The sequence below is a fragment of the Bombina bombina genome, chromosome 2 (genome assembly GCF_027579735.1).
Source record: "Bombina bombina isolate aBomBom1 chromosome 2, aBomBom1.pri, whole genome shotgun sequence".
NCBI lineage: Eukaryota > Metazoa > Chordata > Amphibia > Anura > Bombinatoridae > Bombina > Bombina bombina.
Genome location: NC_069500.1, coordinates 956,476,093 through 956,493,674, shown reverse-complemented (window position 1 = coordinate 956,493,674; position 17,582 = coordinate 956,476,093). Strand labels below are relative to the sequence as shown.

The following is a 17,582-nucleotide window of genomic DNA, read 5'->3' as shown; positions in this document are numbered from 1 at the left end:
AATCATTAACAACTGAAACTCCCACTGTCCTTTATTGATAAATTGAATCTTTCCTCCTTGACCTCATCCATAAATGTTAAATTCCAGTCGGAAACTGACTGTATCTCAACCCTTTAACACTACAATGCTGTGAGTTCAAATTCAATATATCTTTGTGGTAACATTTTAAAAATTGTTTTTGTACCATGCACTTATGTTTAGTACTGCAGAATATGGCCTGGGTTACAAGTGGAACTGTATTGCTATCGCAAGTAGTTAAAAAAACAAACGCAATAATTTACAGCTAGAACCTATTTAACATGTCAGCTATTAAAAAAAAATATAATGAGTTCACTTGCGTGAGCAAAAGATGAATACAGCTCCCTATACTTTCAATGGCAAGTAAAATGTTGCAGTATAATAACAAATTCTACACACATGCAATCTATACTGTTTACAATGCCCAAGCTCAAATCGATAAATAATTAATCTAGAAGATTAATTTCACACATGTAAATTATTATTGTAATTTCCCACTGTACAAAAGTATCAGTGCAGACACTTGTAATGTGATAGACCATTGTCTTAGTGATTAGCATTTTTGTAAATTGAAACTGGTTGCTTTCTGATACAGTTTCCTGGGAAACACGGTTTGTTGATTTTTTGTTTAAAATGTACTTTTAACTTCTAATATGAGCGCAGAGATTTTTGTGGTATACTCACTGGGGCATATGTATCAAGCTCCCAATGGAGCTTGATGCCCCGTGTTTCTGGCGAGTCATCAGGCTCGCCAGAAACAGCAGTTATGAAGCAGCGGTCACAAAGCATACTCTGAGCAGGCGGTCAGACATTGCCGGAAATCAACCCGATCGAGTACGATCGGGTTGATTGACACCCCCTGCTGGCGGCCCATTGGCCGAGAGTCAGCAGGGGGCGGCGTTGCATCAGCAGATCTTGTGAGCTGCTGGTGCAATGCTGAATATGGCGAGCGTATTGCTTGCCGTATTCAGCGAGGTCTGGCGGACCTGGTCCACCAGACCTTGATAACTATGGGCCATTGTATCAATTTCACTTCAGTGCAATTTACGATTGAAACCTCGCACAACCAGTGCTCCACTTGTAATCTAGCCCTATGTTTCTACTATATAATAGAGGATAAATATTTTTTTTATTATTATTTTACATGAAAGATTGTTTAAACATTAGGATGCATATCATGAATACAATAATCTCCTGGTTTGTAGTGAAAATATGCCTTCAAACAGTAGGATGTTAATGGATTTAGCTTCTCATATACACACCAAAGTAAACAGCTTATTAAAAAAAAAAAATGTGGCCCATGTGACAGAGATGAAAATTTCTACAAATGTGACGATTCATTTTCTGCACCTGATTTTTTCTAAAGAAATGCCTACAGCTCTCCAATTAAAAATGTCATGATTGAAATACGCAGCAAATTATAAAAAAATAAAAACAGAGTAGATGACTCATGTGCTATCTTTGCCATAAACTACTTGCAATGGTTATGAGGCATAATGTCTTTTTCATATGAGACAACACGCATGTTTTACATAGTGATTAACAGGTGTGTCTTGTTTATTACATTTTCGTCACTTTTATTATTTTATTATGATAGAATATACAATTTTAAAGCTGAACATCAAGAGGAAAAAAACTTAGACGTCATTCTTACTGTAGTTTGATGCTTTTATCAGACAGCACTTCAGGTTTGGTATATAATTTATCTCTATCAAATAAAACACATTATAGGGTAATGGGGAAAATTTGTAGCATAAAATAGATTGACAAAGGTGTAATTTACCACTTGAGATGAAATTCTAGTCTAATATTATGCAATAAAGGAACATAATAGTCAGAACTGAAGTGTGCATGAATGTATTTCAGTTTGGAACAGAAGTATGTTTCTGTATTAGCAAAAAGGTTTTTGTTCAAAATTTAAATTTTTTACTAGTACGTCCCTTTAAGCTCTGAACTAGTGGATGCGTTAAGGAGCAGTGGTCTTAAAGGGATATGAAACCCACATTTTTTCTTCCATGATTTAGAAAGAGCATAGAATTATAAATATCTTTCTAATTTACTTCTATTGTCTAATTTGCTTCATTCTTTTGATATTATTTGCTGGAAAGCATATCTAGATATGCTTAGTAGCTGTTGATTGGTAGCTGCGCATATATGCCTCCTGTGATTGGCTCACCATGTGCATTGCTATTTCTTCATTAAAGGATATCTAAAGAATAAAGCAAATTAGATAATAGAAGTAAATTGGAACGCTGTTTAAAATTGTATTCTCTACCTTAATCATGAAAGAATTTTTTTGGGTAAAGTTCCCCCTTTAAGACCTCTGCTTCTTAACTCCTGTTAAGATGCATCGGGGCCGATTGACGCTTTGATAAATCGTCCCCATGGTGAGTAAAACATATCTCTGATTCTGTGAAACTAAAAAAAGCCTCTTCACCCAGTTATAAAGTAGGAAAAAGGAATTACTGGGTTTTGATCTCACAAATATTGTTGTCATTGCCACAATCATATTTTCTGGTGGATGGACAAAAGGACATAAACACATGCATGTACACACAAATACAGTATACCTGTACACACAGACACTAGAAGTACACACAAGTACACACACACACACACACACAGTACACCTGTACACACAGACACCAGAAGTACACACAAGTACACACACAGTACATCTGTACACACATACACCAGAAGTACACACAAGTACACGAGAAGTACACACAAGCACACAGAGTACACCAGAAGTACACACAAGTACACACACACAAAGTACGCCAGAAGTGCACACAAGTACACACACACAAAGTACGCCAGAAGTGCATACAGTATACCAGAAGTACACAGACACACACACAGTACACATGTACACACAGACACCAGAAGTGCACACAAGTACACACACACAGTACACCTGTACACACAGACACCAGAAATATACACAAGTACACACACACACAGACACACACACAGATGCACACAGTACACCTGTACACACAGACACCAGAAGTACACACAAGTACATACACACAGTACACAAGAAGAACACACAAGTACACACACATTACATCAGAAGTACATACAGTATGCCAGAAGTACACACAGACACACAAGTACACCTGTACACACATACACCAGAAGTACACACTAGTGCACACACACAGTATGACAGAAGTGCATACAGTATACCAGAAGTACACACAGTACACCTGTACACACAGACACCAGAAGTACACACATAGTACACCAGAAGTACACACAAGAACAAACAGTACGCCAGAAGTGCATACAGTACACCAAAAGTACCGACACACACAGTGCACCAGAAGTTCTAACACACTCAGTACACCAGAAGTACACACACACATACACCCACACAGTACACACAAACACACAGTGCACTAGAAGTACACACAGACAAAGTACACTAGAAGTACACACACACTCAGTACACCAGAAGTACACACACATACACCCACACAGTACACACAAACACACAGTGCACTAGAAGTACACACACACAAAGTACACTAGAAGTACACACACACTCAGTACACCAGAAGTACACACACACATACACCCACACAGTACACACAAACAAACAGTGCACTAGAAGTACACACACACAAAGTACACCAGAAGTACACACACATACACCCACACAGTACACACAGATACACAGTACACAAGAAGTACTCACAAGCACACACACAGTATGCCAGAAGTGCATACAGTATACCAGAAGTACACAAACACACAGTACATCAGAAATACACAAACATACACACAGTACGCACAGACACATAAACACACACAAAGTACACACACACAACATACACACAGTACACACAGACACACACAATGTATACACACAACATACACACAGTAACCAGAAGAACACACAAGTACACACACACAGTACGCCAGAAGTGCATACAGTACACCAGAAGTTCTAACACACTCAGTACATCAGAAGTACACACACATACATACACCCACACAGTACACACAGACACACACAGTACATCAGAAGTACACACACACATAGTACACTAGAAGTTCTAACCCACTCAGTACACCAGAAGTACACACAGGCACACAGTACACCAGAAGTACATACATTCACAGTTAGGGTTGCCACCTGTCCCTTAAAATACACTGCTGCAGGGTGGAATATGAATAGTGCTGTCCAGAAACACAATACATTTTCCTCCCTGCACACCCTGCAGCATGTGTATCTCATAAGTGTCCAGGAAAATGTGACTGAGATGGCAACCCTAAACACAGTACACCAGAAGTATTCACAAGCACACACACAGTACGCCAGAAGTACACAAACACACACAGTACACTAGAAATACACAAACATACACACAGTACACACAGACACACAGTAAACCAGAAGTACATACACACACACAGTACACACACAACACACACACAGTACACACACACACACACACACACAGTCACCAGAAGAACAAACAAGCACACACACAGTACACCAGAAGTACTCACACACAGTACAGCTTTGTATAGCAGCACAACTTAATACATAACATTTATTAGTAATACTTTATGCTCAAGTATTATCATACTTCTCCATAAGTACTTAAAGGGACACTAAACCCAAATGTTTTCTTTCATGAGTCAGGTAGAGATTACAATTTGAAACAACATTCCCATTTACTTCTATTATCTAATTTACTTCATTCTTTAGATATCCTTTGCTGAATAAATAGTAAGGCACATGGGTAAGCCAATCAGACAAAGCATCTATGTGCAGCCACCTATCATAAACTACTAAGCCTATCTAGATATGCTTTTCAGCAAATGATATCAAGAGAATGAAGCAAGATAGAAAATAGAAGTAAATTAGAAAGTTGTTTAAAATTTAATTCTCTTTCTAAATCATGAAAGAACAAATTTGGGTTTAATGTCCCTTTAATGTAAGTAAGCTCTGTATGATCATGGGTATAGATTCTTGTGCAGTAAGCAATATAGAGTGGTGAAGTTTAGTGTGATTGTCCTATCCATTATAGACTATATGAACAGGTGAGTCCAAGAGGCCCATTTATCAAGCTCCGTATTGAGCTTATGGGCCCGTGTTTTTGGTGAGTCTTCAGACTCGCAAGAAACTCAAGTTATGGAGCAGCGGTCTTTAGATCACCACAATTCAACTCGATCGAGTACGATCGGGTTGATTGACACCTCCCTGCTGGCGCCCGATTGGCCGCGAGTCTGCAGGGGGCGGCGTTGCACCGCAGCTCACAAGAGCTGCTGGTGCAATGCTAAATACAGAGAGCGTATTGCTCTCCGCATTCAGCAATGTCTGTCGGACCTGATCCGCACTGTCAGATCAGGTCCGACAGACATTTGTTAAATAGGCCTCCAAGGCTGGCCCTAGGAACAGGAGAGGCCACAGGAACAGGTGCCTTTAAGAGTCAAGTCATTGCATGTGCTGCGGTAACTAAAGAAGCCAGAAGAAGAAGATTGCAATCTTCAGAACTCCAGGGATTAAGATCACCACAAGTAAAACACTGCCCCTTATACCGAACAATCTTACAAATCCAAATGTTTCTCCAGGTTTCCAAAATAAGTAAGAAAATTGAATAATCTACTACTTTAAAATATGGCTATAAATGAAAATAAAATATATTTAATTTTGAAGCCAAAATTATTTGCAATACAAACAAACCTCATCATGCTTCAGACCATATGGTAACTAGAAACAAATAAATAAATAAATACTCTAAACAACATCATTCTGGCAGGATCATTAAACCATCACGCTGCTTCTCAATGGAAATCACACACCTTAGCATCCCCGGAATTGTGTTGGATGTAAATTGACATCCTAATCCAACTCAGCTTGAAGTTGCAATTTATATTTTAAAGGCCAAAAACTCTTTATCATTAGTCACAGAAATGTGTTTAAGACTTTTGTTGACAAGCTTTGAAATATCAAAATATAATTTTCTAAAGCACTATACTGTTAGGCCCATACCTTTTTAATTCTAAGGGGTAGATTTACTATATGTTGAGTGGACATGATTCCCTATAGCCATCATTGCACAAGCATTTTTAATAGAATGCTTGTGCAATGCCGCCCACTGGGATTTCAATCCACCACCTAAAATGTGGTGGACAGGTTAAGGAGTACCGATATTATGATCGCTGCTTCTTAACTTCCATTTCAGGCGTGCCTGAAATGATGGGCCTCCGTAGCAGCATTTACTGCTTCATAAATAAAGCCCTAATAGTGGTTTAAAATGTATTTCTAAATATAACTCTGTACAAAACTAAAAAACATGCATTTCATAGAGTATGGCATTTTATTAGCATTAAAATAGAAGATGCCCCTTAAAGGGACAGTTTACTCAAATATGTTCTTCCCTTTAATTTGTTCCCAATTATTCACTTTACCTGCTGGAGTGTATTAAATTGTTTTTCAAGTATTTCCATTACCCTTATATTGACATTTGAAATAGTTGATTTAACCTGTGGTATCCCATTCCCCACCTATCCTGAGAGTTTTTGGCCTTAAAGGGTAATGGAACCCAAAATATTTTTTTTTTTTTCGTGATTCAAATAGAGCATGCAATTTTAAGCAACTTTCTAATTTACTCCTATTATCAAATTTTCTTCATTCTCTTGGTATCTTCATTTGAAATGCAAGAAAGTAAGTTTAGATGCTGGCCCATTTATGGTGAACAACCTGGGTTGTTCTTGCTGATTGGTGGATAAATTGATCCACCAATAAAAAAAACTGCTCTCCAGAGTCCTGAACCAAAAAAAAAAGCTTAGATGCCTTCTGTTTCAAATACAGATAGCAAGAGAACAAAGAAAAATTGATAATAGGAGTAAATTAGAAAGTTGCTTAAAAATGTATGCTCTATCTGAATCACTAAAGAAAAAATTTGGGTTCAGTGTCCCTTTAAGGCCAAGCTATAGATAAGCTGTGTAAACACAGTCAGCAGAATAAATTACACTCCCAGAGGGGTATAGAAGAGATAAGGTGATAAAATGTTAATTGCCCATTGTTTTCTCCAAGTATTGGTCTTTGGTTTATGGACAGATACAGGGAGTGCAGAATTATTAGGCAAGTTGTATTTTTGAGGATTAATTTTATTATTGAACAACAACCATGTTCTCAATGAACCCAAAAAACTCATTAATATCAAAGCTGAATATTTTTGGAAGTAGTTTTTAGTTTGTTTTTAGTTTTAGCTATTTTAGGGGGATATCTGTGTGTGCAGGTGACTATTACTGTGCATAATTATTAGGCAACTTAACAAAAAACAAATATATACCCATTTCAATTATTTATTTTTACCAGTGAAACCAATATAAATCTCAACATTCACAAATATACATTTCTGACATTCAAAAAAAAAACAAAAACAAATCAGTGACCAATATAGCCACCTTTCTTTGCAAGGACACTCAAAAGCCTGCCATCCATGGATTCTGTCAGTGTTTTGATCTGTTCACCATCAACATTGCGTGCAGCAGCAACCACAGCCTCCCAGACACTGTTCAGAGAGGTGTACTGTTTTCCCTCCTTGTAAATCTCACATTTGATGATGGACCACAGGTTCTCAATGGGGTTCAGATCAGGTGAACAAGGAGGCCATGTCATTAGATTTTCTTCTTTTATACCCTTTCTTGCCAGCCACGCTGTGGAGTACTTGGACGCGTTTGATGGAGCATTGTCCTGCATGAAAATCATGTTTTTCTTGAAGGATGCAGACTTCTTCCTGTACCACTGCTTGAAGAAGGTGTCTTCCAGAAACTGGCAGTAGGACTGGGAGTTGAGCTTGACTCCATCCTCAACCCAAAAAGGCCCCACAAGCTCATCTTTGATGATACCAGCCCAAACCAGTACTCCACCTCCACCTTGCTGGTGTCTGAGTCGGACTGGAGCTCTCTGCCCTTTACCAATCCAGCCACGGGCCAATCCATCTGGCCCATCAAGACTCACTCTCATTTCATCAGTCCATAAAACCTTAGAAAAATCAGTCTTGAGATATTTCTTGGCCCAGTCTTGACGTTTCAGCTTGTGTGTCTTGTTCAGTGGTGGTCGTCTTTCAGCCTTTCTTACCTTGGCCATGTCTCTGAGTATTGCACACCTTGTGCTTTTGGGCACTCCAGTGATGTTGCAGCTCTGAAATATGGCCAAACTGGTGGCAAGTGGCATCTTGGCAGCTGCACGCTTGACTTTTCTCAGTTCATGGGCAGTTATTTTGCGCCTTGGTTTTTCCACACGCTTCTTGCGACCCTGTTGACTATTTTGAATGAAACGCTTGATTGTTCGATGATCACGCTTCAGAAGCTTTGCAATTTTAAGAGTGCTGCATCCCTCTGCAAGATAGCTCACTATTTTTTACTTTTCTGAGCATGTCAAGTCCTTCTTTTGACCCATTTTGCCAAAGGAAAGTAAGTTGCCTAATAATTATGCACACCTGATATAGGGTGTTGATGTCATTAGACCACACCCCTTCTCATTACAGAGATGCACATCACCTAATATGCTTAATTGGTAGTAGGCTTTCGAGCCTATATAGCTTGGAGTAAGACAACATGCATAAAGAGGATGATGTGGTCAAAATACTCATTTGCCTAATAATTCTGCACACAGTGTATAAGATAATGAAGCATGTATATGTACACAATGTGATAAAGTAATGATATCTTATTATACCTACAAGCTCAACCCATTTTATTAGGTATTAAAGGTCTTTTAAACAAAGTAATTGAAATGTAGTAATGTTTAACTTGGTTTAATGTACATACAGAAGATTTTATTGAAAGATAGATAATCCCTTTATTAACCATTCCCCAGTTTTGCATAACCAATACGGTTATATTAATATACTTTTTACCTCTGTGATTACCTTAATTAACTGGTGCAATACCACCCCCTGCAGATTCGTAGCCAATCGGCTGCTAGCAGGGGATGTCAATCAACCCGATCATATTCGATCTGGTTGATTTCTGTCTGCCGCCTCAGAGCAGGAACACAGGTTATGGAGCAGTGGTCTTCAGGCTCGCCGGAAACACGGGGTAAATTGACCCCTAAGCCTCTGCAGACTGCCCCCTTAGTTCAGTTTGTTTGATAGACTTGCAGTTTAGCCAATCAGTGCTGACTCATAAATAACTTCACGGGGGGTAAGCACAATGTTATTTATAAACACATATTGGCAGCCTTCAAGGGCTTAGAAATTAGCATATGAGCTAGGTTTAGCTTGCAACAAAGAATACCAAGAGAAAAAAGCTAATTTGATAATAAAAGTAAATTGGAAAGTTGTTTAAAATTGCATGCCCTAGCTGAATCATAAAAGTTTTATTTTGACTAGCCTGCCCATTTAAGTTAAAGCTGTTACAACCAAATCAAAATAATTTACCTATTAAAGTCACATAATTGTAGAAATTTAAGTGTTTAAAACATAGTCATTAATACTTAAGAAACTTTGTTGAACACCTTATTTAAAAAAAAAAAATAACATCATGTATTATTTATACACATATCACTATGTCTTATGCACTATGTCATACAATTTCTCCTATGGTAGGCAAGGATTAATATGACATGATACTTCCCAATAGCTATTGTGTCTCCTCATATATTTCAAAATAATGTACTGAAGATAGACATTAGCTGTTGTGGTTGCCCAATGAGGCCAAAGTTGCGGACTAGAATAAGAAAACAAAAAAACTTTCTGTTGTGATTATGAGTTATATTTTTGTATTTGGCTGATGATGGTGGTCGTGAGGGGTTTGAAAATTGGTGTTGACAAGTTTGTGGTTTTCAAAGTGTTATTTCTAAAGGTTGATTCTTGTTAGTTTTGTTTATGGTTGTACTGTAGTTAATAAATTGTTCTAATGCTCATGCTAATTTTGATAACTGGCTGGCTGGAAGTGGTACAGATAAGCATGTTTGCATGTATGGGCACCTGTGGTGAGAAGGGCAAGAGGGGTAAATGCCCTCTATAATTTTAGTCTTTATATCCATGAACCCACTTGAGTTAGTTTTTTTATGTTAGTGAGCAACAAATGATGTGCAACTCTCACCTGCTGCAGATGTTGCTGCTATTTCAATGTTTGCCCTCCCACCCATTTTTGAGAACACCTATGGTTGCTTGCTTTGTTTTTAAGACACATTTAACCACTTATATTATCAAATGTGCTTGTTCTCTTGGTATCCTTAGTTGAAAATGCATATATATATATATATATATATATATATATATATATATATATATAGAGACAAAAGATAAATGAACCAGTAGAAAGAATCCACTGAATCACTCCCAGGCGCTCACTGTCAAATAAAGCAATGCCACAAGGTATATACTCTATACCCAGCACCTCATAGAGGTATATATATTTTCAGTAGGTAGTATCCAGCTGCCAAAACCCAAAAAGAATAGAGGAGACCTATCACTCCTCAAAAAGGGACATAAAAAGAAAGGGGCAGGGTGGCGCAGACAGCTCAAACTAAAAATATATAATAAATAAATATATATATAAAATTTATACAGTTTATAGTAAAATATTATAGCAATGCATAGTTAAAAATAAAATAAAATAAATAAATAATATAATGCAGTATGTTACAAATGTCCATAAGCAATATCAAAAATCCTAAACGATCAGAGGTAATCAGGAGCACATCAAATATAGAGGATAGAGTCTTCAGGTTTTAATCCCCTATTAGATGTGCACTTACTTGAATGAACCTCAATCACATGAGGTAAGAATGTAGCACTTTCAAAACAGAATGAGGCACTCCCTGTAGAAAAGATAGAATCATCCACTGGATCTCCCAGAATGCAGACTTCTGTATCCTGGAATATGGATAGTAGAATCCTCCAAAGGTCCTCGTGCTCTCTTTAGTAAGTAGTAACTTCCAATTCCAGAGTTGGTGTCATATGAAGAGAACCAGAAAAGCAAACATAGTGTAAAACTGCTTTAATGGAACATAAATGACATACAATAAGGTACACTCACATAAAAAACCTCAACTAATGAGGTATGAAGAGAGCACATAGAAGTGATAAAGCTGCAGCCCAAGAATTCAATAGGTGTCCGCAGTGGGAATCTTGGTTCAAAGGCAATTGCAGGCTCCACATTTACAGAAGTATCAAATAGTTCATATAATTCATACAACAGGTAATGTACCTTCCTTAGAGAATCTTACGCGTTTCGAAGGGTTAAATAAATTAAGTTCCCTTCTTCATCAGAGATACAGGCTATTACAGGACTCACCTATAAATAATAACCCCAAAAGTAGCTACATTCTTCTTGAGATCCACCGCGGGAGGTTTGACACGCACGTTTTGTTTATGGTTGTACTGTAGTTAATAAATTGTTCTAATGCTCATGCTAATTTTGATAACTGGCTGGCTGGAAGTGGTACAGATAAGCATGTTTGCATGTATGGGCACCTGTGGTGAGAAGGGCAAGAGGGGTAAATGCCCTCTATAATTTTAGTCTTTATATCCATGAACCCACTTGAGTTAGTTTTTTTATGTTAGTGAGCAACAAATGATGTGCAACTCTCACCTGCTGCAGATGTTGCTGCTATTTCAATGTTTGCCCTCCCACCCATTTTTGAGAACACCTATGGTTGCTTGCTTTGTTTTTAAGACACATTTAACCACTTATATTATCAAATGTGCTTGTTCTCTTGGTATCCTTAGTTGAAAATGCATATATATATATATATATATATATATATATATATATATATCCTCAGCAACAGCAATACTCTACTAGAAACTAGCCAGTCATTGGTGGTTACACACATTTGTCTCTAGTCATTGACTCACCAAATGTGTTCAGCTAGCTCCTGGTAGTGCACTGCTGCTGTGATATTCACTTTAATTATTAGGTCAATTCCAGGCTTTCTGATAGTGCTCCTAATACACATCTTTTGACATAAATGCAGGCACAATGCAAATGGTTTTCGGATGGGAATAGAGCATATTGGATCTGAGTATATATGGGAAATTCACCAGTAGGATGCACGGACAATAACAACAATCACATCCCATCTGACCTAAAGTTATCAACTAAACTCCAATGGTGAAATAGAGAGATTTAGTTCAACAGCCAAAGGTGATAACAACTCATTACCCACAGGTCAGTCATTAACACATATGGACCAGAAAAACAAGATGGCACAGCCCATGTCAACAAAGGATAATCAAAGCCATTATAGGTAATTCAAGGTGCCATTATGGAAAAATGATATTGAATCTTCTGGCAGTTATCAAGCTTGGTTGTTTTTGATTTCTAATATAAAAAAATGGAACGATTAGAATTGACCTCTATGTGTGTAATACCTTTGCAGGGATTAAACAAATAGTGCATTAGAGTTGCTTGCATATAACATATTAGAGTATTTCCTTTTTGCACTTTTATGTTGCTTTAATCCACACTGAGTGCTTCTTTTGGAGTGTCCAAAACCAATAGTAGTAATCTCTGCAAATATTTATTGGATTTACTTACTTCTACCAAATATACTTTTAAAAATGTTCAAAAGGTCCTCTTAATTACCTTAGAAATTGATGGAAAACAAGGAATGTTGAGGAAGAGTTTTTTTTATTCTTGAACTTAATAACTCAAATTTGAATGCTGTTTGTAGCCAATCACACCTACCTGCTGAAACTATAGAAGTCCACTGTCCAAGTCCTGTGTTACTCAAATGTTGCAGCCTGAACCTCAAGTTCAGGGTAACTTGCTTACTTTCCTAAATCTGTAACTAACAGTACACTTGACTTGTGTGCCTCCACTACCTACCCTAACCGGCATGACCCTGGATTATTTCATCATTTTAAAGTCTGTTGGCTTTGTAATGTGCTTTTGGACTGTTTTCCATTCTTCTATCATTTGGCCAAGTGATCCAGCCTCTGCTTATCTCTCTTGCCATCTGCCATTTAGGGAAGCTATTACCTCCTATCTAATTGTTTCTCTTCATCCTAACCAAAATAAATCTTGAACTGCTGCAACTACATTCCATGTGACAAGCTAGTGCGAACCTGGTGTCTCCCCACCTTTAACCTGTAAACCATATTGCCTCTGGAACAGGACCCTCCTTCTTATGTTTTTTTTATTTTTAGTTTATTTCGTATCTGTATCTTACCGCAAATATGACATTGTGTACCCTTACTTATGTGCACAGCACTATGGATTTTGCAGCGCTATGCAAACAAATGATAATTTTATGTGGCACATATAATTTATTATTTTTTTAAATTCTATTAGTACTAACTGTATCTATTTCATTGTACCTGCATTTAATATTTAAAGTAAAGCCTTACATACTTGGATAGAAAATATTGCTTAAAACCAATTCCTTCAGATACAAATCTAGAAACTTGCAGTAAGCAGACAAGCATACAATATGTAATAGAAAAAAATCACACTAAGCTGAAGCAATTTAAATGGGTTCATAGAATTGGGACAAGACTAAACAAAAAAAAGTTTTATGAAAGTTACCTTGCATTTCTTCATAAAGAGGCCTATATCTATTCCTTTCAATAAAATAAATCCTATGTAGAAAGAATTTAATTTGTTATTAGTACAAAAAGCACAGACTATCAATAATAAACTTTTTAAACTGCTAGAAACAAACCCAATTTTATGAAGCGCTTTTCTATCTAAACCAGTGTTAGGCTATAGGAAGGCAAAATGTATGGTATATTTTATGCTCAGAGTTGATTACATAATTTCCCCCCTTGTAGTAACATAATGTAATGAAATGAGCTTCACTATTCTTCAAATCAGGCATCTCATTCAATGATTCTGAATTAGTGTGTTATTATTATGATACCTGAACCAGATTGTACATAAAATCACTGAGGTGTCATGAGTATTTTTAGCAAAAAATTTGAACAGTTCGTATAAAAATACCATCCTTTATTATTTACTTTAAAAATAAGAACAAGTAGTATCCGTTCAGAGCAGGCATAACACCTAAGCTGGCTTACGCGTTTCGGCGTTTGCCGTAATCATAGCCATAGGTGTTGGGTCTCCTCCCCATCTATTTAAAGCACACATTAAAAGCTAATTGGTTAACATAAATTCAGTTAATAACAAAAATACGCCTACTCTGTGATTAAATGACCTGTGTACACGCTAGCAAATACTAATAGTAAATGTTACCTATATGATTATATACAGTTTATGAAGGAAAGTTAAGAGAAAGAACTATATACAATTACCTATAAATGTATTTCACATTTGATATCTTGAGGTATATATTAGGATATCACCTGACCTACCGGTACTATACCCATATACATTGGTGAAAATACAAAGATGCAAGTTAATAATTAATATATATATATACATAGCCACATAAATATACAGTATCAATACAAAAATGCAATACACTGCACAACGAACATTGGGATCTAAGATGTTACATGGAATGGAACAGACCTAATAAATTAATACAATAGTTTAATACATGAATATAAATATGTATTTCTCCTTTTGCGTATGTGTTCTGCACTCTGTAAAAACTGGTGGAACAATACCATTCTATACTATACCACAGAGTGCAGACAACAAACGCAATCAGTGGGAACAAACGGGGAGGGGGATGCAGTAATGGGTTATTTACAAAAACAAGGAACAAAATCTCGACCGCAAATATACCATATTATCACAGTTATAAAAACTAACAATAGTGATAATAATACTGGATAGCACTCTCCTTGATACATCCAGTACTGGTATATGTATAAGCATAAGCAGAATACACAACATCTAGTGAAGCTAATATGAAGATATATGCAAAACATAAATGTTGTTGTCAATTAAAGGGACACTGAACCCAAATTTTTTTCTTTTGTGATTCAGATAGAGCATGAAATTTTAAGCAACTTTCTAATTTACTCCTATTATCAAATGTTATTTATTCTCTTGGTATCTTTATTTGAAATGCAAGAATGCAAGTTAAGATGCCGGCCCATTTTTGGTGAACAACCTAGGTTGTCCTTGCTGATTGGTGGATAAATTCATCCACCAATCAAAAACTGCTGTCCAGAGTTCTGAACCAAGAAAAAAGCTTAGATGCCTTCTTTTTTATATAGAGATAGCAAGAGAACAAAGAAACATTGATAATAGGAGTAAATTAGAAAGTTGCTTAAAATTGCATGCTCTATCTGAACCACAAAATAATTTTTTTGGGCTTAGTGTCCCTTTAAGGGAGATTTTATATAACATTCCCCATATCACTCAAGGTCCCCAACCCAATCAGTATTATTACATATATAATGATGATATAATGATGATAATATAGTATAATATAGTATAATCAGTGACTTTGGAACATGTCTTGGAAGGCGAGAGATGTACTGGACCAATGGATAAAGGAACGTATGTGTGACTGATGTTCCACAGTCAATATTACTCCCAAAAAATAATGAGGTCATACTTTGAATTTAGACCCTTTAGGATTCGCGTCCCCAATCTGAAAATCCAGTACATCTCTTGCTTCACCAAAATCGGCTCCTGATCTCCACCTCTCTTTGGTGGTCTTACTTTTTCAATGACACACCATTTTAAAGAATCAATCTTTTTTCCATGTTTAATGACAAAATGTTGCACTAGTGTAAGAATGGACAAATACTCTCTAATCCTTGAATTTACATCTCTCCCTGTGAGCCCTACATATTGGATTCAGCATAGTGTGCACTCCAACAAATATACAACACACTCTGCAGTGCAATTCAAGCAAGATTGAATATCAAATGTCTCTCCTGTCACATAAGACATGAAGTTGTTAGTAATAGAAACATAATCACAGGGCCTGCACTTCCTGTACCCACATCTAAACATACCAGGATGCTTTAGCCATGAGCTAGTAGAATTGCCAATCTGTTTAAGTTGAGTAGGTGCTAGCCGTGACCCCAGTGTGGGACTCTTGCGATAGGAGCATCTTAATCCTTTCTTAACCACATCCTGCAACCCATCATCTGCTGCCAAAAGAGCAAAATGCTTCTTGATGATTGCACAAATTTGTGTATATTGGGAACTATAACCAGTTACAAATTATACTCCTTGTGTTTGCAAAAGATTGTCCTGTGATTTATTATCTGTAATTAGTGTTTGCCTATCAATGTCATTCACCTCCTTTCGTGCCCTTGCAATATCCCTTCTCGAGTATTTTCTATCTCGTAGCCTCCTCTCTAGGTCATCAGCCGCCACAGTGTAGTCAGAGGAATTGCTGCAGTTACGTTTAAGTTTCGTAAACTGGCCTTTGGCCACTGCATATCTAACATGCTCCGGGTGGCAGCTGTTGGCATGTAGGAGGGTGTTTCCTGATATCGGTTTGCGGTACACATCAGAGACAATAGTACTATCCTCGTTACCTTTTAAGGTCACATCCAAGAAAATTATGGATTTGGAGTTGTACTCAAACATGAAACGCAAACCCATATCATTGTTATTGAGATAACCCAATTTTATGAAGCGCTCTTCTATTTAAACCAGTGTTAGGCTATAGGAAGGCAAAATGTATGGTATATTTTATACTCAGAGTTGATTACATAATTTCCCCCCTTGTAGTAACATAATTTCATGAAATGAGTTCCACTATTCTTCAAATCAGGTATCTTCTCATTCAATTATTCTGAATTATTGTGTTATTATTATGATACCTCAACCACATTGTACATAAAATCCCTGAGGTGTTATGGGTATTGCCAATAAAATTACTGTAGTGTCATAAAGAGGCTGAGAGCTGAGAAGTGTACATATTTTTAATGTAATTTATTATATATTAACTTGCCCTGTATACTATTCAGTATATTGCCTAGAAGTTGTGGATAGTAGTAATGACAACATTCTAAAAGGAAACAAGAAGGCAACATTGTTAAAGGGACATGAAACCAAAGCTTTTTCTTTCATGATTCAGACAGAGCGTAATAATTTTTCAAACAATTTTCCATTTTACTTCTATTATTTAATTTGATTAGTTCTCTTGGTATCCTTAGTTAAAAGCATTCCTATATAGGCTCAGGAGCAGCAGTGCACTACTGGGAGCTTGCTCCTGGCTGGTAGCTGCAGATATATGCTTCTTGTTATTGGTTCTGCAGATGTGTTCATCTAGCTCCCAGTAGCGTATTGCTGCTAATCAAAGGATACCATGAGAAAAAGCTAATTTGATAATAGAAGTAAATTTGAAAGTTGTTTAAAATCACATGCTCTGTCCAAATAGGTAAAGAACAATTTTGGGTTTCATGTCCCTTTAACCATCCACTGGTAATACCAGATTGTGTGTAATTTTTTGTGCTAGGCTGAGCACAAGATAATGCACGGATTGTACTGATCATGATCCATTTGTAATCTAGATCATAATACATTAATAGTTTGGTTAAGTAAAAAAAAAAAGAAAAAAACTGCCTGCAACAAATTTGAGTCATTATGAAAATTGAATTGTCATGTTTTACTGAAAGGTCTATGAAAATGAATGGAAAACACGCACAAAATTGTGCAATACCTTTTCTTCTAGTTTTTTATGTGTTAACCAGATTTTTCTTTAT

General features: G+C 36.7%; 1 protein-coding gene across 1 annotated transcript in view; it reads right to left on the bottom strand.

Moving 5' to 3' along the window:
* The window catches only part of LOC128647386 (melanopsin-B-like), a 144,347-nt gene extending 127,871 nt beyond the window's left edge, over positions 1-16,476 (bottom strand). Inside the window, exons 1-3 of the mRNA XM_053700172.1 lie at positions 16,168-16,476; positions 15,879-16,038; positions 13,528-13,580 (exon numbers count right to left, since the gene is read on the bottom strand). Coding sequence (XP_053556147.1) covers positions 13,528-13,580; positions 15,879-16,038; positions 16,168-16,476 — 522 coding nt within the window. The remainder of the gene's footprint in view (positions 1-13,527; positions 13,581-15,878; positions 16,039-16,167) is intronic.
* Between the last annotated feature and the right edge of the window lie 1,106 nt (positions 16,477-17,582).